Source organism: Danio aesculapii, chromosome 11, assembly GCF_903798145.1.
Source record: "Danio aesculapii chromosome 11, fDanAes4.1, whole genome shotgun sequence".
NCBI classification, from domain to species: domain Eukaryota; kingdom Metazoa; phylum Chordata; class Actinopteri; order Cypriniformes; family Danionidae; genus Danio; species Danio aesculapii.
This window is the reverse complement of record NC_079445.1, coordinates 11449089-11472386: the sequence shown is the minus strand read 5'-3', so window position 1 is coordinate 11472386 and position 23298 is coordinate 11449089. Positions and strand designations below refer to the sequence as shown.

The 23298-nt window shown below is 35.1% G+C and overlaps 1 protein-coding gene across 15 annotated transcripts in view; it reads right to left on the bottom strand.

Annotated features, from left to right (window-relative positions):
• adgrl2a (adhesion G protein-coupled receptor L2a) overlaps window positions 1-23298 on the bottom strand; it is a 192496-nt gene that overhangs the window by 130684 nt on the left and 38514 nt on the right. For all 15 annotated transcript variants that reach the window (XR_008838502.1, XR_008838503.1, XR_008838504.1 and 12 more), the window contains exon 2: window positions 17214-17398. Coding sequence is in view for 12 of the 15 variants with exons in the window: in XM_056467668.1 (XP_056323643.1) it covers window positions 17214-17322 (109 nt within the window). In the remaining 3 variants the exon portion in view is untranslated. The remainder of the gene's footprint in view (window positions 1-17213; window positions 17399-23298) is intronic.

The following is a 23298-nucleotide window of genomic DNA, read 5'->3' as shown; positions in this document are numbered from 1 at the left end:
TCCCTAAAAATCTAAAATGTACACTGTTCACATTTTCCTGTGGAATCTACTGGCAGCAGTTTGCCAGTAACTTACTGTAAAGCAATCACAAAAATAGCAAAAACACTGTATTTACAGCACCCTTTATCTTGTTGTGCATGTGTTGACAGTATTGTATGTCTTTACTGCAAAATACAGTAATTTTCACAATGGAACTTTGAAATACAATAAAATGGATATACAGAATATACAAATATTACATTCATTCATTTTCTTTTAGGCTTAGTCCCTTTATTAATCTGGGGCCACCACAGCGGAATGAACTGCCAAATTAACGAGAATATGTTTTACGCAGCGGATGACCTTCCAGCTGCAACCCATCACTGGGAAACATCCATACATGTTCATTCACACACATACACTACGGACAATTTAGCTTAGCCAAATCTCCTATAGCGCATGTCTTTGTACTTGTGGGGGAAAGCAGAGCACCTGAGAACATGCAAACTCCACACAGATATGCCAACTGACCCACCCGAGGTTCGAACCAGCAACCTTCTTGCTGTGACGCGATCGTATTACCCACTGCATCACCTTGATGCCCCAAATATTACATGTTACAGTTAAATACTGTGTAATTTACAAAAATCATTACCAGTGTACTATTATTATTATTATTATTTTATTTATTTTTATTATTATTATTATTACTATATTTATTAAACGGTAAAGTAAGTAAGGTAAGTTAAAGGTTCTAACTTTTGAACCACTTTTCAGTCAAACTGCAGCTCTTTAGCACACATCCCCCGCTGTAGTCCAGCTGAAAGGATGAGTGTGTTTGAAAATGTGTCTGAGGCTGTCTGAGAAATATCAGAATGTAGTCAGTCACTCAGACTGGAGAGACAAGACGCAGATGGCCCTGAATGCTTGAGGTGCTCCAGCAGAAAGAAAACTGACTGAATAAAAGACTGAACATGAGCCATTTCCAACGTATTACATATACTCTGGTGTGGAATGCTGGGAGTTTTTCCACATTAAAATGTTATATTCAACACTCATTATTGAAGGAAAGATTTCATAAATCATTCAGACATAGACCAGATTCAAGGTGTTTCTTCTAAAACACTATTTCAAACTTTACAGTGGAATTTCAGCACCGATATTAGGCTTTATGCTAAACAATACATGACATCTTTAAATATGTTTTATTTTTTATTTAGAAAACTTAAAAAAAAAAATATTTACAAATTTTCATTTCAAATTTTCATTTAATTTTTTAATGAATAAGTTACTTTCCCTAAATAAATAAATATTAATAAGTGATAATGCGCTAAAGTTCATGACACTTATACAGTAGAGGTCAGGATTGTTGTTTAACAGAACAAAGACATTTTCACAGTATGTCTGATAATATTTTTTCTTCTGGAGACGGTCTTATGTCTTACGGTCTTAGCCATTTTAAGGTCAATATTAGCCCCTTTAAGCTGTATTTTTTCAATAGTCTACAGAACAAAGCACTGTTATACAATATCTTGCCTAATTACCCTAACCTGTCTAGTTAACCTTATTAACCTAGTTAAGCCTTTAAATGTCACTTTAAGCTGTATAGAAGTGTCTTTAAAAATATATAGTAAAATATTATTTACTGTTATCATGGCAAAGATAAAATAAATCAGTTATTACAGGTGAGTTATTAAAAGTACTCTGTTTAGAAATGTGTTGAAAACATCTTCTATCCATTAAACAGAAATTGGGGAAAAAATAATATAATATATTTATAATTAGATCTATACCAGTATTCAAGTAAAAATAGTTTAATTCACTAAGATATATATCCTCTGCATGTGATAAAGTTTTAAAAAGAGGATTATTGTGATTGTGACATTTGTTTGACAATTTAATAAGCTCAGTAGATGATGGAAACATGTTTGATAATCAGTGCTTAACTGCTTATATTCACACATTTATATTCATATTCATTTAATCTGATTAAATGAATCAATTTGGTTGTTTTTTTCTTCTGTTGAACACAAAAAAAGATATTTTGAAGAATGTTGGAAACATGTAGCCATTGACATCGATAGAAGGAAAAACAGCTACTATAGAAGGCTGTGGTTTTGGACTTTTTTTTTTGTGGTTTTTAGAGTTTTGGACTTTCAGCAGTGAAAATTAAACCACATTAAACTGACCTAACCTAAACTGAATTTCAACTCTGAAAACTGGACTGACAGAACTTCTATGTTTTGTTGCTTTAACACAATATACATTGTAAAAATAAAGAAATCAAAATTATTGAATTGAATTGAGTTTTGTGAAAATAAAACTGTTTTGATGTGAAAATAAACATTTTTAATGAATGAAAACACAAATTTTGGGCTAAACTATCCCTTTAAATTTGCACTTATGTTAATGAGGAACACTAAACTCACTTGTTTTAAACAATATCCCCAATATCAGCATCAACATTCCGCAAAAGGCTCAGTTCCAAGGCACAAGGTAAAAACGTAATGACAACAGCTTTACGGCCTTTAGATTAATCTTGTTCTCGGGAATGTTTCTTTGTCTGGGTGTCTACCTCAAAGCATTTTTTAAAAACTACCACAGGATACAGTTCATTTAGTAGGACTAGCGAGAACAAACCTCCCTGTGAGTAACAGAATCTGCTGCACATTTTCAGCCATCGATCTTCGAGATGACATCACTGATACACTCTCCGCTGAAGAACGACTGCAACATCTGCTGTGACGGCCACACAAATGGGAACTGTCCTAATTTATATAGCGAGAAACATAGGAATGCGCGAGCCCTCTTGTGATAACAACTGTTCAAAAGAAGTGATTTAAAAGCCACACTTTAGTTTGTATTTAGTTGCTGGAAGGCAAAAATTAAAACTTATCATTTACTCACATGTAATATTTGTTTTCACTTTGAAATTGTTCAACTTTCCCTATATGAAACGAGCAGCATGAACATTATTTTAAACATCTTCTTTTGTGTTCTACAGAAACAAAATGTGAAGCAGTGTTCATTTTGCCAACGAAAATAAAAATGATTTTTTTTTGTTGCCTATAGCTTGACACACAAAAAACATGACTAATAATGCAATTGTAATCCTATTGAACACTAGTAATATGGACTGTCTGATTTGTTCATCTAATAATGAACAGCACATTATGGTTGACAAAAAAGAAGACTAAAATGTCATCAAAAGGGTAAAAATCAACCAACATTATTTTTGTAAAAATCCACTGCACTATGTTATTCATTAATTAGATGAGCCAGTCCAATCTTGCGAGTAAATGTAACAATATTCACTTACTGGCCACTTTATTAGGTACACCTGTCCAACTGCTGGTTAACGCTAATATCTAATCAGACTGGCCAGACTGGTTCGAAGTGATAGAAAGGCTGACAGTAACTCAAATAAGCCCTCGTTACAACTGAGGTATGCAGAAGAGCATCTCTGAATGCACAACACATCCAACACTGAGGCAGATGGGCTACAGCAGCAGAAGACTACACTGGGTGCCACTCCTGTCAGCTAAGAACAGGAAACTGAGGTTACAATTCGCACAGGCTCACCAAAACTGGACAATAGAAGACTGGAAAAAACGCTGCCTGATCTGATGAGTGTCATTTTTTTTCTGGGGTTTTCACCTTTATTTGATAGGACAGTAAAGACTATTGACAGAAAAGGGGAAGTATCGGCATAGGACCACGAGGCAGAATCGAACTCAGGTTGCCGCGAGCACCGGAGTGGATGTGTCGATGCACTAACCACTACACCACTTGCCCCGACTGATGAGTCTCATTTCGGATGGTAGGGTCAGAATTTGCTGTCAACAACATGAAAGCATGGACCCATCCTGTGTAATGGTGTGGGGGATATTTTCTTGGCACACTTTGGGTCCATTAGTACCAATTGAGCATCGTGTCAACTCCCTCTCAGACTGGTTTCTTGAACATGACAATTTGTTAAAACTATGCCACGAAGGATTAAGGAAGTTCTGAAGGCAAAAGGAGGTTCAACCTGGTACTAGTAAGGTGTACCTAAAAAAGTGACCGGTGAGTGTATTACGTAATGTCAAAAAAGTGGCTAATTCGTACAAATTCATATAATTTTATTTATATAAAAAACATGATTTTTAAAGTTAGAAGCGACCCCTAAAACTACCCTTCATTGTAAATCATTAGCAAATCATACTTAAATGAGACCATACCAATTAATATGAATCTTTTTTTGTTGATGAAATGAAAACTGACGTGAAGTTCGCGCAAAGATTGAAATGGCATGAAGGCAACAGAATTTTTATATTGTGCTAAATTATCTATGTAATTGCTAAAATGACTTTAGTTCAAGTAAATGAAACCAGGACCTGTTATCTAAACAAGTTGATGTGGGAAAAACAGAAGTCTATGTGATCAGCGTCACCACTCGCACTGCCATCTTGATTTCAGACTTCTAAATCAGCGATGGCGATCAGAGATGGAGAACTAAAACAGAAGAAAGGAGATGAGTAACAGCGATGCATCTATTTCATCTTTGTTTTCAAAGATCCGAGACTGGAACGTCTCGGAGGCAAATCCGCAACCCCATCTCTCGGCTCCATCCCTCGGTCTGATTGAATCTTCTAGACTCGAAACAAAAACAAGAGAAGTGAAACAAAGATGCTTATAATGGAGGCCTGTATCTCCTCACGATATCACCCCCTCAAGATCTCCTAAACAAGCAGATTACAGAGAAGCAGTCCCAAACGCCAGAGAGCCGAATCGTAAATATTCCAGAGCACAATTCTGTTTAGATTTGATATGTGCTTTAACAAGAAGATAAGGTGTAAGGTCTGACTTCAGTGGGTCTGCTCTGACCTCCTGCTGCTCTAGCCATCATTTCACCAAGCAGCTTGACACCAAACAAGATAAAAGAGAGCCAGAGACACAGACACAACACGCACAGACTCATGTGGGCTACATCCACGGAAAACCTGCAAACACTCAAGAGCCTGTAATCAGAGATGGCCTTCATCACTGTCAATTTAGCCAATGCATAGTTGTCCTCTCAGCTGAAACTGTCCCTGAGAAGATCAGGCTTTTTTCTCTCTAATGCCATCAGTGTCAAGGAAGCACTTTTGAAACTGCGGCTTGCTAAGATGCAAATAATTTGAAGTACTTCAACTTACACTTAAGCTCCTGAAGAAAATGTGCTTGCTACTGCAAGGAAAGTGATGTCAACTAGATGATATTTGAAAATATACATTTACAGAATTCATATTCACTAATAAAAGATCTAATCAACACATAAACAATTAATTTTGTAGTGGCTATCAACAAAGAACACATTTTTGTTTTGAAAAACCTGAGACGCAGCACTCAGGAATGATAAAAAAGCATCTATCTGCCATATTACCATGAAATTAAACTTGCTATTGTAAACAGAGGAACACAATGCTTGCCCCGCCTTCAAGTTCTTCTTATTGGTCCATGGCTTTTAAACTGACATTTATGAGCAGTGCTGCAAGCAAGTTGAAATTCCACATGAACCGGAATCTGCGACCATTTTAATTTTCCATATTGTGATGCAGTTCCTGGAGAAATGGAATTTTAAATGACAAAACAATGGACATGGCTTGTTTTTTCTACAGCGAGCTGAATGGATGTAGTAAAGTAGGCATTTCATTCAGAAAGATTGGGAAAAGAGCTTGTGGAGATTTATTGCAACCCAACAGACCCCTCATTCTCACAATTTCTGTTTGTTGTCAAACTGGCAGTTAGAGGGGCATGGTTAAATATGTTAGCCATGCCCAATTTCCAAGATATACGTAATCTGACAATTTAACTGAAAAAACAGGAAGTGCATTTTTAGATTGCAACTTCCTCACTGCTTTGCATTTCGGCTTCAGACAAAAGAGGCTTATACTTGGTGTTATTCTAATCAACACATAAACAATTAATTTTGTTGCAGCTATCAACAAAGAACAGATCTTCGCTTCGAAAAATTTGAGACGCAGCACTCAGGAATGATAAAAAAGGCACCCATTCACCATATTACCGTCAAATAAAACTTGCTATTGTAAACAGAAGATCACAATGCTTGCCCCACCTCAAGTTCTTCTGATTGGTGCACTGCTTTGGAAATGACATTGATGAGCAGTGCTGCATGCTTAAAATTCCTTTAAAGTCCCCATGAACCAGAAGCTGCAACCTTTTTTTTTGTATAGTGACCCAGTTGCAAGAGAAACAGAATATTAAATGACAAAATAATGGGCGTGGCTTGTTTTTTACTGCGAGCTGAATGGATGTAGTAAAGTAGGCGTTTTATTCAGAAAGATCGGGAAAAGAGCTTGGGGAGAGTTATTACAACCTAACAGACTCCTCCTTCTCACCATTTCTGTTTGTTGTCAAAACTGACAGTTGGAGGGGTGTGGTTAAATATGTTAGCCACGCCGAATTCTTAATATATACGTAATCTGACAATTTAACTGAAAAAAACAACAACATAAGCTCATTCTGAAAACGTAGCCCTATTTACATTTCTGGAGATCATGAATTATGTAGGCAGAAGTACATGTGGCTGCATTTAATTTTTAAAATGAACGCTACGGGGCAGTATGGCGCCGTTCTCTTCGCGCTTACTAGCTGACCGATTACTTCAGCATGGACGTTTTTCCCGCTGTTAACAGTTTGTCCAGTTAGCTCGCCATGAACATTGGAGGACTTGAGACGCGGAGAATGAGGACGCAGAGAGTGACCATGAAGATGGGGTTCGGGTCCGTTGAAGAACGGTTCCAGAAAGCGGGTAAGACAAAAACAGAAGCCAAAAAATAAAGTAAGCAAGTAAATAACAGGGTGAGGATGTGGTAAAATCTGAAAACAGGGTAAAAAAGAGGCGAGGGCTTTTTTTTCTGGATTGTTTTTTTAAAACTGTCCGTTGGGTTTAAAGAAGTGGGTTGGTGGGTCAATCAGTGCTTTTGAAAACACTATTGGTTGGGTTTAGGGAAGGAGGAGGGTGGGTCAGATGATTGGTCAGTCAGTCATTCAGTCAGTCAAACAGAGATCTCAAAAAGCGTAAACAGCAGCCTCTGGTAGATTTGCGAAAACAAAAACTGCAAAAAAAAAAAAAACGCAGTTCCTTGGTCGTGTTTGGTGCTCTCCAGAAATGTATATAGAGGTATGTTTTCAGTATGAGCCTGGGTTGAAAAAAACAGAAGTGCATTTTTAGATTTCTATTAAATATTATAGGGGCAAACATTTTAGTTTTTTAATGACATGTACATGAATTGTTCACCCCAAAACTAAGAATGTGAGCTAACAAAATCATATGGTTAGTTTTGATTTTATAGAAGACTTTAACTTGACACGCTTTAAAAACGTAGCTTGTGTTCAAAAGATGTGTCCAGTGTCCACAGCAAATGCATGTTAACATTTTAAATCAATGGAAAAGTACTGCATTGGAATGGAAAAATGCATTCTGTGTGCTCCTAAGTTAAGTTTGTTGTATTTCTGACTTGAATAAAAGTCAATAAATAAGATCAGAGATGTCCAAAGTAGGGCTCATAGTAACCTTTGATTTGGCCAACCATCCCGTTTGAAAGGAGAGTGAGAAAGATGGAGAGAGTTGGGGCGAATGCCTTTAACACAGATATTGTCATTTCTAATTTAATGTAACCTTTTTTGTTTGTTTGTTTGTTTGTTTGTTTGTTTGTTTGTTTGTTTGTTTGTTTGTTTGTTTGTTTGTTTGTTTGTTTGTTTGTTTTATTACTGAGCCACAAAATAGCAAACTGCAATGAAATGTTTAAATTAATCAGATTTTTTAAATGTACAGTAAATAATACGGCTCAAATGATATTGGACTATGCGGAAGACATCAGTGAGCAAATTAAGGCAAAAACCAGTGTAACTACATTCTGTTACAAATGAGATTGCTTTTGTTTTTACTGTAACAAGTTCATTATAAAATGTAAAAAATATATCCTGTAATAGTTAATATAAAGCAATGAGTTCTAGTTACTACATGAAGTTTAGGTTTATTAAGGTTATCTTGCGCAAAAAATAAGGATGATATATTTGGAATAATAAAATGGTTATTACCAAACTGTAGAAGTTCTAAAGTTATTCGGCATATATTTATGTTATACTTAAGATAAACTGTTAAATAAGCTGTTAAAGTGAGCCAAGTCGACTTTCTTTAAATCACCGTTGTAGTTCAGATCAAACTGCAAAATTAAATATAATCCAAAAGTACATTTAAGTAGTATCAAAGTACTTAAATATGCAGTTATGTTTGTGTTGTTGTCATTTTTACCTGGGACGACCTCAACTAAATGCCAAAAGAAGATTTTCAGTGTGTTAAAAAATCCTTGTCTTATGCTAATCTGCTTTATGCAGCTGATTAGGGCTAAATGCAAAACAAAGCTAATGAATGGACAACGTGAATGAGTTTCAATCACTCGCTCATCGGATTCATCACCCACACCCAGTAGACTATTATCCATTCTGCCAGCTCTCTTTTCCTGCTAACAAATCACTATTAGAGGCCAATAACACAATGTTTTGTATCATGCAGACCTCACGGGATGAGCAGGAAACATGGTAACGGCTAACATGTGACTGGCCTTGTTTGATTTTTTGCATGACAAACACCAATCAGGAGGCAGCTGTGATGAGGCTTAATCCATTAAAACCAGCGTCTCCTCCCGGTTAAATCCTAATGAGGATTTAAAGAGCTCGGCTGCAGGGGGCCGTCGGACAACAGACACACCTTGCTGAGCGGTCTGCCCCCGACCCACTGTTCTCCTTTCTTATCATACAGATCAGGAGAAGGGCTGATGAAAGATGGTGAAGACGAATGCGGGCGTATTGACCCCCCGGCCGCTCGGCATTATGGGAAGTCTGATCCCTCAGTCTGATAGAAAACCCCTGGGTAAGAGGAAAAACAAAAAGCAGGAGACAAGAAAGAGAGAGAGACACAAAGAGAGCTGTGTAGTCTGAGGTATAAAACCCAAAACAAAGGGATCTGGGATCTGGCTCCAAGATCTTAATAAAGAAGCTAAATACAGGGAGAATTCAGATATATTGATATCGACGGAACATCGATAGGAACAAAAAGCCACAGGGCTGAGGCTGAGAGGGAATTGGCTTTAGCCGCTCAAAGATAATCAGTTTCGCTAGTTTAAATGTTTCCTTGCAGAGTGGAACTGCACAGATGGGATTTTGAGGCATGTGAGAGGCTTGTCCACACTTGTCCATCTCTACGGAGAATAGCGCATATTCACAGCAGGATCCACGTCATTTATTAAGACCCTTCAGTAAGAAACAAATCTGTGATGAATCTTGCGCATTAACATTCTCGGTTAAAAAAACAAAATGAAATCAAGTGAAAAAGGTTGTACCAGCCTAAGCTGGTCTGCAAGCCTGCTCCAGCTGCTTAGGATACATTATTTTAATGGTCTAAAAGGGGTTTTGGCCAATTATCAACTGGACAGATTTCGAAGCCATTTAAAACCGGCAAAGTAAAATAAAATAAAGTAAAATACATTTCAAAAAATTTTAAATAAAACAAAATAAAATAAATACAAAACAATACATAGCATAATAAAATAAAATAAAATGAATACAAAACAAAAAAATACATAACAAAATAAAATAAAATAATAAAACTAAATTAAAATTCAATTAAATAAAAAAATACAAAACAATAAATAATAATATAAAATTAAATTAAAAATAAAACAAAGCCAAAAAAAACAACAAAATAAAATAAAAAAATTAATAAATACAAACAATACATAACAATATAAAATAAAATAAAAAATAAAAAATAAAAGACAAGACAAGACAAAAAAACAACTACATAAAATAAAATAAAATAAACACAAAACAATACATAACATAATAAAATATATAAAATAAAATGAAATAATACAAAACAAGTAATAATAATAATATAAAATAAAATAAATAAAAAAACAAAACAAAAAATACAAAACAATACACAACAAAATAAAATAAAAAAAAATTACATAAACTTAAATAAAATAAAAACAAAACAATAACAATATAAAATATAAAATAAAATAAAATGACAAAACAATATATAATAAAAATAAATAAAATATCTGAAAATGGTTATGGCGGTTCATTCCGCTGTGGCGACCCCTGATTATTAAAGGGACTAAGCCGAAAAGAAAATGAATGAATAAAAATAGTTACGTTTTGTTTCGCCCACATTCCTTGGAGTAGACATAAATTCTCAAAATCGCAACACAAATCACTTATTTTCCTTTAAAATACTTGCTTGACACATTGAGAGACAAATGCACAACCCTGTCAATCAAAGATCCTGGAAAGATATGTTCTAATTCTGTCTTTGTGTGAGTTCAGAGAGACCAACAGCCCAGAGCCACAGAGAAAAGGACAGAAGATGAGACAGAGAGACATTTACAAAGATGAAAACCGTGAAAGGAAAGATAGGAAACAACCTAAAAATATACAAATGCAATACAGTTTAGTAAACCTAAAGTGGTTGTGTATTATTTATCACTATTTAACACAAACCAATTTGTGAACACACAAACAAACACTTAATGTATATATATTGTAGCTGGCATTCTAGACATCTCTGTGACATTTTTTTACTGTTAATCAGCAGACATTTAACTGAGTCGTTTAAAGGGTTGAGACAGACAGCTCATTTCAGTAAGAGAGACAGATGGCTCATTTCTGACAGAAAGACAGACAGCTTGTTTCAGACAGAGAGACAGACAGCTCATTTCAGTCAGAGTTTGAAGGCAAGAAGGACAGCAGCTGTCCAAATAAGGGGCCCATCGGAGACAGAAAATAAGATTTTTCTTTTTTTCAATTTTTTTTAGGTTACACTTATATATGGAGGAATATTAACCTCTGGGAAATGATTGAAATCTAACAAGAGCATGTAGGATTGTCAGATATATTACAAAAAAAATTGTGCACATCATGGAATGACACATTCTATAATACAAATAAATGTAATACATATATAACCACATATTAAGGTGTATTTGGAAAGCTATTGAAATATTGGGAATATTTTAAAGGTCAGATGAAATGTACACGTTTACTATTAAAGTAAAAATATATAAATATATTAAATATATATTACAAATATATTAAATATATAAATATATATATAAATAAATGCATATATATATATATATATATATATATATATATATATATATATATATATATATATATATATATATATATATATATTCTCCACCATGTCTATCATGGATCAGCTGCGATTGCCGCTGCCGCTTATCATTGTCACCTGTCATCTGTGAAGAGCGCAGCATGCAAGAGCCAATTGCAGCCCTTTTTGTTGAGCGTGTGACCAATCAAAGGGGTGTAAGAGAACTTGGTAGACAAGGATCAGAAAGCGAGCAGGATATTTATATTTGTTTATATTATTTGCTATAAATGCTCGTGTTGTTTAGGTACAGTTTATATATCTGACAAAATTGTATTTCATATAGTATATAAATATAAATATATTTATACATTTTAATACAATAGTTGATGCTGTGAAGAAAATAGAAAACTGTGTATGGAAAGCATCTTCAATGCACCATGACGCAACGAGATTTTGAACTGAACCGAATCGATAGCATGATAATCGTAACTGAACCGAACCATGAGACCAGTGTAGGTTCACAGCTCTAAATAATAATAATAATAATAATAATACAAAATAATAATACTAATGATAATAATAATAATTGGCAGTTCATTACACTGTGGCAACCTCTGAAATAGCGACTAAGCCTACGAAAAATGCATGAATGAATAAATGAATAATGATAATAATATTAATAATGATACAAAATAATAATAATAATAATAATAATAATAATAATAATAATAATAATAACAACAATAATAGGTGGTTCATTCTGCAGTGGCAACCACTGACAGAGACTAAGCCGAAGGAAAATGAATGAATAATAATAATAATAATAATAATAATAATAATAATAATAATAACAACAACAATAATAGGTGGTTCATTCTGCAGTGGCAACCACTGACAGAGACTAAGCCAAAGGAAAATAAATGAATTAATAATAATAATAATAATAATAATAATAATAATAATAATAATAATAGGTGGTTCACTCCGCAGTGGCAATCTCTGAAATAGAGACTAAGCCGAAGGAAAATGAATTAATGAATAATAATAATAATAATAATAATAATAATAATAATAATATTTTAAGGAGGTTTTTTAATTACCGTACATTTAAACAACTGTTTAGCTGTAACTTTAGCTGTGAAAGTTTCATTCCAAGCTGTCTGATTTTATGTTTTGATATTCTTCGGAGACATGCAAATCACTGCCCTACAGTTCTGTATTTATGCGTATCATGTTTTCACTCCAAAAATCAATAGGAATGACCTTTAAATAACTAAAATGATTGACCAAATCTCCAGTTGTGAGCTAAAACTCCAGTTGAAATGGAGGATTCATAGGTCAAGACTGCAAACGGGTTCCACAGTAACATCTCGAAAGAATGAAAAGAGCTTATACATTTGCCAAATAACAGAGGCAGGTGAAAGTCAGCTCTTTGTAAAGCAAAAAGTTAAACCTTTTAATTTTGTTTTGTCATAAACCTGCAGATGCCAGGAGCGCTGTTATGCTCTTATGTTAAGATGATGTGAATTTCCTGTCTGGAAAAGTCACACAGAAGCTGACCACATGTGAATTAAGATGGAGATGAAGTGTTTTTATGAATACAAGCGGGTGGCCATTGGTTCGAGGCCACGGTTCCCTGCTATTCGTTCTGAATGAGCCCAAGGCAGCAGGACACGGATGGATATTATTCTGTTCCTTGCATAATTAAAAAAAAAGAACAGCTCATATTACTCACAGACCGTACTGACAAATTGGCCAGACATATAAAGAAAAGCTTTCTTTCAAAATTAGCTCGCCCCATCATGAAATAAGCCAGTGAATGTGTGTTCAAAGGAAATCTGTACTTGCTGGTAAATAATAATATTAACTTATCAGACAATAAACCTGCACCCTGTTACTGTACATGACTGAGTCAACATGCGCCCTGTTGACTTTAATAGCAAGTAATCTCACATACTAAATGGGTCTTTACTTTGAAACATGTTTTATCTAAGACTAAGTATGCAGACACAAACACATTTTGAACAACACTTTATAATAACTGCACACAAGTAACACCAACAGGAGCGAGCCTGACTATCGAGCCTAAAGGCTGATTTAAGGCTGATTTAAGTTAGGTTAAAAATTAAGCAACGGCACGCGATAGAAGGCATATTTTCCATATTAAAAGGAGTTTTTGTTCTAACCAACACACGAAATGTATATTTTAGAAACGATTTTTATTTCTTGCAACAACAGAATAAACTGTGATCAACACAGGTACACCACATGTGCTTTATTCAGTGTTAAATGCTAATAATGTGAGTTTGATTGCCATTTTACTTGGCATTTATTGTCACACTACTGAAAGCAGCGGCAGATAGTTTACCTTAGATCTTGAAAATAAAAATAAAAACTGTTTGAATTTGAACTTTAGAACTGTGCCTCAGTGTAAGCCAACACATATCAGTGATTCAGCATGTACATTTAATAATGTTAAAGAGGTTTAATATGTATTAATTAGATTATAAACTTTACCATTTCGTTGGAGTGCAGTAAGTGCACTACTCTGTGCTTCTGAATGGCTGTACTTAAATTTCTGTCATGTTTTTTTGGTACAAACAGCCAAACTGCTTATTACTTCGTATCTCATCAGGTAGCATGTTGTTCGGACACAGTGTTACAATAGCTATGTTTCCATCCAAAAAATTAGAATTAACTTCATGTGAAACTGGATTATTGCATAAAAGATGTGCGAATAAAGCAGCATTTCCATCCAACGAGTCAAAGTGAAAAAAAATCATCACTTCCTGATTATCTGGTGCCAAATATCAACAGTAAAAACTGAATTTTCTGCAGTAGGAGAAGCTGTGTGAATCTTTTCTTCATTTAATAAATGACTTGCACCTGAGAAGACAAACCTGACATGCAGTGAACGTGCGGAGCGTTTGGAGGCATGAGACGCGGAGCACAGACACTGTTGACTCTGGTGGTCATTAATATTATAATAACCCTACTACTGAAATGGTTAAGGTGTTTTAGAATGACCAAAACAACATTTCAGATGTTTTACAAAGTAGTCAGCCTGCTAGTGTGTCCATTCGCACACATTTTTATCATCCCATGATCTCATAACAAAATCATATGACCATTTTTAATGCACATATTGGAATTTGTTCAGTAAAAGTGTTTCTATCGTAGTTCATGCACATCTTTTCTAAACGAATAAAAAGTTTGTCCTCCTCAGTTATGCGAATATGTTTTTTATGCGCATTTTCAAAATTTTTGAGCATCTTGGAATTTCCATCAACCAGTTTTTTATGCGCACATCCAAAATGCACATAAAAATAGGTAGATGGAAACGTAGCCAAACAAAAACTAAATGAAAGCCAATGTAACCTGCTCACCTAATGTTTACGTTCATAACATTTATATTATTTGCTATAATAACCACCTTGTGTGGCACTCTGAATCTGCTTCTGATTTTGGAGTTGCTACTGTCCACCGAAGGTCACATTTTTGGTGGACACATACTTTGAGAGCCTTTGTTACTGAATGAATCAAATACACTGTTTTCCACAAAGGCAACCCGGGGTGCTAAAATATAATTGGCTATACTGGCAGTGGGCGGGATAAAAGACTAAAACAAAGACAGATGTTCTGGCACGTAACGCACATTTTCAAAGCAGAAAATCTGACTTTAGCATTGTTTTACAGATAAACAAGAATGTTCACTTAACATGTTTCTTAAATATCTGCAAACTTATTATGGTATATGCTTTAGAAGAGTCAAAAACTTGCACCTTTAATTTATTTTTAAAATAATTAACCCAGCAGTTGAGTTAGTCCTTATTACACCCAAAATTGGGTTGAAATAATCCAGCATTTTAAAGAGTGTAGTTCATCATATGTTAAGCAATCACTCTACATTAGCTGTAATAAATACAGCTACAAATGCTGTTTTATTGATTTGTAAGCACATACAGTTGAAGTCAGAATTATTAGCCCCCCTGAATTATTAGTCCCCCTGTTAATTTTTTCCACCAATTTCTCTTTAACAGAGACAAGATTTTATCAACACATTTCTAAGTATAATAGTTTTAATAACTCATTTCTAATAACTGATTTATTTTATCTTTGCCATGATGACAGCAAATAATATTTTACTAGATATTTTTCAAGATGCTAGAATTCAGCTTAAAGTGACATTTAAAGGCTTAACTTGGTTAATTAAGTTAACTAGGCAGGTTAGGGTAATCAGGCAAGTTATTGTATAACAGTGGTTTGTTCTCTAGACAATCGAAAAAAAAAAAATTTGCTTAAAGGGGTTTTGAACTTAAAATTCAAAACTGCTTTTATTCTAGCCAAAAACTTTCTCCAGAAGAAAAAAATTATCAGACATACTGTGAAAATTTCTTTGCTCTGTTAAACATCATTTGGGAAATATTTAAAAAAGAAAAAGAAAATTCAAAGGGGGGCTAATAATTTTGACTTCAACTGTATGTAATGTAAAATCAAGCAAACCCTTATTTAAGAGTAGTTGGTGGTTTTTAAGAGCATTCAGAATGAGTATGTAAACGATTCATAAACCATTCAAATGGAAACATCTTATTTTTCAGGCAGTAATAGTTACTTTGTCTGTTAAAAAATGCTTTATTAACACAAATTCCTACTGCTCATCTACAGTGAAAACTATTTATGTTTTGTTAAATCACTTATAAACAGCAATTGTAGGCTCAGTTATATTCTACACAAAAAGAGAGAAATGAACAACGGTAATTCAGGCCACAAATATTCATTTTAATTCAAAAAAATGAAACTGTACAGCTGTATTAAATGGGAAATAAACCTTTGCAATCTTATCTAAAATTATAATAGTGTATTGCTGAATAACACCGAAAAGTTTGATGACATTCTTATATTACTAAGTGATTATATAGTTTTTTTTTATTTATTAAATGAAACAATGCTGTATTTTGTCATTCCTCCTATTCAGGAATGTTTTGTGAATTGTTAATGTGTTATAAAGTTATTATAAAGTGTTACCTGAACGTCTGTTTTTGTATGGCAGTAAGAATGCAACAATACACATTCATATCAGCAGACAAAATCTAAACTACCATAGATTTTACATCATTTATAAGATATTTAATGTGTTTTTACAAATTTAAAATTCAAAGTCAAGTTACATCAAGTTCTTTTGAAGCAGTAATATCACTTATATGATTATCAAATAAGCATCAGGAGCTCAGACTGATATTGCATTCAGCATATACAACCCTGACGCGTTCCTTTAAGTGCACAAAGCCACATTTCATGGAATTCAACAGCAGACACACTATCAATAAGACGGCTCCGCAATACTTCATCACTGCTTTGCATTTGGGCTTCATAAAACACCAGGAAATGTCGTTTGAGAAGATGCGCGGAATACAAATGAGACCCATACAAACTTATAGACAGCGTTCGGCCCACGAAATGAAATCAGAAAGATGAGATCTGAAGTTTCTAGGATATACTCGAGAGAAACGGGGAACAGACCCTCAAGCAATCAATCTTTCAAAGTTTCTGCGCAAGCACAAACTTCCAGCCATGGCTATGGCAGTAACCCATTTAATTCAATTATAAAAATGCATTAAAAAGATATTACGGCAGGGACAGAGTGTAATGAGGCGTGTTTACTTGAGGATATTGTTTATAATGAGCAGTTGTAGGGTTTAGGCCTATAGTTAGAACAGGACATGAGAGTAAACAGACGGAGATGAGATGAGGGAAAACTCGGAAACACTGTATGGTCTTTCTTTTAATTTAACCAAAAGGAAAACGAAAGCAGGCTCTGTGCTAATGCACACAGCTCCCCAAGAACCTCGGGCTATGTGTCTGGAAGGAAGCAGCCATTATTTATCCCAGCTATCAGAAATGGTGTCTTGCTTCAAACGTCCACCACATAAAAAAAACAGAACTGTAAACTCAAGAACAGCATGAAACCTATGACTAATTGGGATGATCTCACAAAGATGTTGCTTTCTTTTTTTTTTTTTTACAAAATATTTGCTATATTGTGAGCCGAAAATAAAACAAGTCTTACCGTCAGAACTCTGTACAACCGTCAAGACGAATACAAGGCCACAGAGGACCAAAGACCTCCATTCAGAGCAGCCCATCCTGGCTCGGACTGTACTTTCTGCTTTCCACATGTCTGGGTCGAAATCACTGTAGTCACAACGATCCGGGGAAGTCACTCTGAGAGATAACCATCATTGACCTCCGAGCCTGCAAGAAAACCACAGCAGACTGTCAGTGTTTGGCTGTCGATGAAGAGTTCCTCGGGCATAAAAACTTCCTCCTTTAAACTGCAGCAGCCAGATTATTTTCTCTCCTCCTTCCAGTAGCAAATTCACACAGATTTCATAGAAACCCTCTGCTGGAAGGTGACTGAGACCTGAAAAAGCACCTCCCGCATTACAAACAAGCCATTTACCTGCCGTCGTTCTCTTCTCCCAAACCTGTTCCGCTACCATCCATTTCTGACAGGAAACAGGTTTTTCAATGCTAAAGCGACCGGCGCATGTTCCGCAGCCAAAAAAGGACTAGATCATATACAGTATCTCATCTTTTAAATGTTTTCCTCCGATGCATGTTTACACCCTCTGACGGCCTCCCATAAAACACACTCTCAGTCTCATGGGAAACATCGTCACTACAGTAACGAGCCACTTAGGAGCCCATTAAAAACAGTGTGTGCACCCCCCTTAGGTTTCTTCAAGATACACTAAATATATCACAATATCCTTTAATACATCATTGCATTACAGGGTATTTCCTCATGTCTGCTCCAAAAAAACAGTAGTGGATTGCAATTGTGTGCATTGGATTGTCAAATGCAGTAGTTATGAGACGAGTAAACGTGACTATGAAACATCAGGGGTCTGTTTGTATATCCAACAGAGGTCTGAATAGAACATTTGTGTATGGTTAGATAACAAAGGTGAAATGCTAATGCACTGTGATTTAAATGAGCAAGGTTATATGCCTGTAACAATAAGGATTTTTTGTAGTGCGATTTAATGTCATAAAAATTGTTGCGATAGGTTATTTAGATTCTATAATTTGATGTTAAAAAGCTAAATGTCCTATTGTATTTACTATAAAATGTCCTATTAGGTAAATGTCCAAATATAAACTGACATCGTTGAGGTAGAATGTAAATGTCATTGTAAAATGGCTTTAATTTTACTTGTGAGTTTGTAAATTTATATTGCAAGGGTAAAAATAATTGAGGTCATCTGCAAGTATTGCACGATAAGTTGATATATTGATTGTTGTGACAAGCCTACAAGGTTATTTCTTCTTATCATTAGTTTTTAATTCTCCTGTTGACCAGAAAAATAAAAGAAAAATAAAATAATAAAAATAAAATAAAAAAGACGTTTGAAGTTTGATGGCTTTTTCTGAAATGACGCCAAAATTAGAAAAACAAAATCACAAATTTTAAATTGAAAATTTTCTAAATTCATATTTTCTTGAAGGCTATACTGTACACATATGGAGCACAAGAATTGTCTTTGGGGCCGATCCCACCAAATGCGATTTTACGTTTTGTTTTGTTGACGAAGTTATAAGTGTTGTGCGCTTTTTTTAATGTCACTAGGCAACGACTGTATCAGCCGCGTATTGTGTGCGAGTGTTGCTGTTGATATTGTTATAATTGTAATATTTGATAATATAGTGATATTCAAAATTTGTGAAGTCATACAGCTCTGGACAACTCGAAACAGCGACCACTAGTCTCTCCTCCATCTATAAAAGTCTCTGTAGTCGTCTAACAACACAAACATCGCTGTCACCACGACGTAAACCCTGCCTCTGCTTTTATTTGATTGCAGAAAGAAAAAAACGTGACTGACATAACGCAACTCACGTAATGCGACTCAGGTAACAGAACTGACGTGACACGACTCACGTAACGCAACATAACTTAGCTCCTTCACAAGACTCGACACTTGTAAACAATCACTCCATCGGGTTCACGACTCTTAGCACCGCCCACACTCGTCACCGCTACCAAACTGACTAATCACAAAGCTTGCACTACGCGTCGTTGCAACACATAGTTACATTTTTAAGAAGTGCCCGTCAGCATCATCGTCGGCGCCAGCCATGGCAAAGGCTATGTGACAGCGCAAAGGCTGCGCCGGAGCATACGCGTGCACTTGACGCAGAAGTATAAATCAGCCTTTATTTAATAGTTAATGTGATTTTAAAATTTTATACAGTTCCTTTTAAAGCATCAATGTTTTAATGTAATTAAAATATAATCAGTTACATAGACTTTACAGGATACAGGATACAGGATCAGTTACAGGATTTATTTAGTTGTTTAATCGTAAAACGAGATGAAATGCCATTTACATGCACGCGGCCATCAGGATCAGCAGACAAGTTCAGAAACTCCATTGAAAATACTGGGGTAAAATAAATGTTCATATTTTATAGACATGACATGGAAAAATGAAATTGAATGCAGTGCTTCTTGTACATTCTGAGACCCACTTTATATTGTATTTCAATCAGGCAGTGAAGATTGTTGATTTTTAAAGAAAACAGACCTTAAATACGCCGATTTTGTAACGGCATATGGCATCCTGTTCAATAATAAGATGCAAATAAAAGTATTTAATTAATGCTGTAAACTGATATTATTGACAGATGTTTTTTTTTTTTTTTTTTTTTTTTTGTATAATCAGTATAATGTAATTTGGTTGTGTTTATTATAATGGTTGCAACCGTTGAATTCTAAATTTAGACTTTTGATTGAGATTTTTTTTTCACATTTTCTTATTTTTTCATTTGTGACTGATTTTGTCTGTGGAACAAAAAAAAACCTATTTTAAAAATGAAAGTTTATTTTTTTTTCCAGAGTGTAGGTGAGAACTTCAATTACTTGCAATAATACCAGTGGTTCTCAACTCCTGTCCCCAGGACTCACCGCTTAACACATTCTGTATGCCTTACTTATTTAACACAGCACATTCAGATCATCAGCTTGTTAGCAGAGAGCTCCATGAACATAATTGTGTGTGCTAACGGATAAAAGAGACACACAAAATGTGGAGATCCATGGGTGTCCAGGAATGGATTTGCGAATAACAAATCTGTATTTTTTTTCCCAGCACCCGAAATTCAACCGTAAAATAACAGATTTTTTTTCAGAGTGTAAAGATGTGTAAAATAATACTAAATTTGTATTTGTTTAAAAAATAAATAAATACAATTATTTTATTTTATTTTATTTTATTTTATTTTATTTTATTTTATTTTATTTTATTTTATTTTATTTTATTTTATTTTAGTTTAGTTTATTTTATTTTATTTTATTTTGTGAACACCAGTGATACCCCCAGTGGCTGGTGTAGTATCATTAGCCTTAGAAACATAAAAAAAAACAGCAAAATATCCAATTCTACTTAGCTTCTGAAGAAGAAAACTGTATTTTTGTTTCATTTATTTATTCTTTTATTGACCATAAAATCATCTGAATTGAGATTTTCAGAGGTAAACGACTAGTAAACCACTTTGGTGGTGGCTCGCAGCAGGTTAGCAGTGCGGAAACCAAATGCATAAAGGATGAGGGTTGATCCCTACGTAGTCAAGGGGTGTTGGACTAAATCATTGACAACAGCTCCGTACTTTCATATCTCTAGCTCATGCTGTGAGCGGTTAACATGCTGATCAGTCTCCAGAAGCGGAGCCGTGGACGAAGGCGGCTCGCTTGACTCCCGCGCTCCTCATTAAACGTGTTGAGGTCTCTCCCCTCTGCGGGACGCCTTATCTCCCTAAGCTGCAGCAAAGACCGCCGATCAACACCTGTTAAGTGCTTCAAACAAATACTGCCGTTCCATTGCTGGCGTGGCACAGCGGGAAGGCCTGTCGACGCTGTTCTGTGTGTTTTGTGTTCGCAAATCAAATTAAAAACCCTAATCATGACAAATTAAGACAGCAACCATTCATCTTCAAAGGATTCAGGCCGGCATGTTTGATACCAGCACTTCCTTTGATTACATAGCCAATCAGGTTGGTGCTTCATGCCACCGGCGAACAGCGTTTCTTACACTGTAAAAAAGATCTGTTCATTAACAGGTTCCGTATTTTGTGATTCACATTCTGTTTATTTATGGTTGTGAATTGCATTATGGGATGTTGACCTCTGCTCTGTCCAGTTCTGATGTTTAAAATTCAACTCTGTGGTTTAATAAAGTGATTTTTATAGATTTTTTAGTACACTGTAAAAAATAAACAGTTTTCCGTATTTCAGGAGTTCACACTCACAGACATTTGACTAAATAGAATAAGCATATTTGGCGTGCTGTATGGGAAGAGGGCTCTGAGCTCGGAAAGACACCCTAACTCGTGTTATTCCCCTTATCAGTATGGAGAGAGAGACAGTGGTCCAACCACAGTGTCTAGCCTGGCTCCAAAAATGCTCCCACCTCATATTTAAGTAGGTATCGGGTTTAATAGTGTGGAGTTGGGGTGGTGGAGGGATACTGAAGTCGAGAGAAAACAGAGGTATGACGTGTTTGACTATTTATAGGGGTTTGGTCTTAAGCTAATTGCATAATAAAATGATTGTCAATAATGAATTAGCCTATGGGGCATTGCTAGACATAAAGCTCTACTGGGGCACAGCTCCCCCTCAAAAAAAAAGTCCCTTTATTAATCTGGGGTCACCACAGCGGAATGAACCCGCCAACTTATCCAGCATTTGTTTTACGCAGCAGATGCCCTTCCAGTTACAACCCATCACTGGGAAACATCCATACACACTCATTCACACACATACACTACGGACAATTTAGCTTACCCAATTCACCTATACCACATGTCTTTGGACTTGTGGGGAAACCGGAGCACGGGGAGAACATGCAAACTCCACACAGAAGCGCCAACTGACCCGGCCGAGGGTATGATTATAATTCATAATTATAAATTAATAAAAGTATTATTGTTATTATACAATTATTTTTCTAAATAAATAACAGAAATTAATCCTAAATGTAACAATTTAAAGACACAACTGATATGATGCTAAGATAATTTTAAAAATCTGTTGCATGAATATTAATTTCATTAGAATAAAATTTTATAAACAACTCTATAGAACACAGAAAAAGATGTTTCATAGAATTATCTGTTGTGTGTTGTCTTAGACCCGACTCGTGGCCGAGAACTAGGTTTATTTAGTCTTACCTCCCTACCTCCCTTACCTCCCTCCTTTTTACTTCATACAAAAAAAAAAATCTATCAGGAGCCATGCTTAGTCTAAATAAGATCACCATCATATTATTTCAACTTTGTTTTGTCGACTTGCAAAACTCACTGCGTGCCGACACCTCCGCATAAAAAACTGTTACGGCAGTTTCACAGCATCTAGGAGTGGTACGTGAGGTGCATGGGTATATTTTTTTTCTGCGCACATGCTCAGTTTGCTTTTTGATTAAACTACATTGCTTTTACCAGCATTGGTTTGGTTGCATATAGAGTATAACGTCTTTATGCTGAGATTACCACTCTTAATAAATTCACTTGTATATAAAGCGAATCGTATCCCAAAGCATTTACGGTGGCACTGGCGATATTTACTGGGACACTGGAAGTTTTACTGGAAGCCCCTGATTAGCCTTGTCAAAACTGATCGTGTTTTTCCCGAAATTTGTTTATAAAACATCATTTCGTGATTCATGTTTTTTTTTATTATTATTTATACTTCTGAATCACATACATGAGACCTTTTTCTGACAACTCGTCACCTTGGAATTATAAGGTTCTATCTGCGTTCTGAATGATTTTGAGATATTGAGCTTCAAAGTTTTTGCATTCCATATAGCAAACAGTATGTGTGTAACATTTGTTTTTTAAATAAAAGTCTTAAAACTTTTTATAACTTATAAAAAACATCCCATAATGTAAATAAGTTGTCATTTAATAACAATATGTCAATAACTTAATTTCGACAAAAATGTCAGAAAGAACCTTATAATTCTATGGTGACAAACTTTTAACCTTAGAAAGTTGGTATCTTTGTTGGTACCTCTGGGTTGGTATCATGTATTATGCCTCAAAAACCTTATAATAAGCTGCCACTACATTTTCTGTTATTTTACAGATTCATT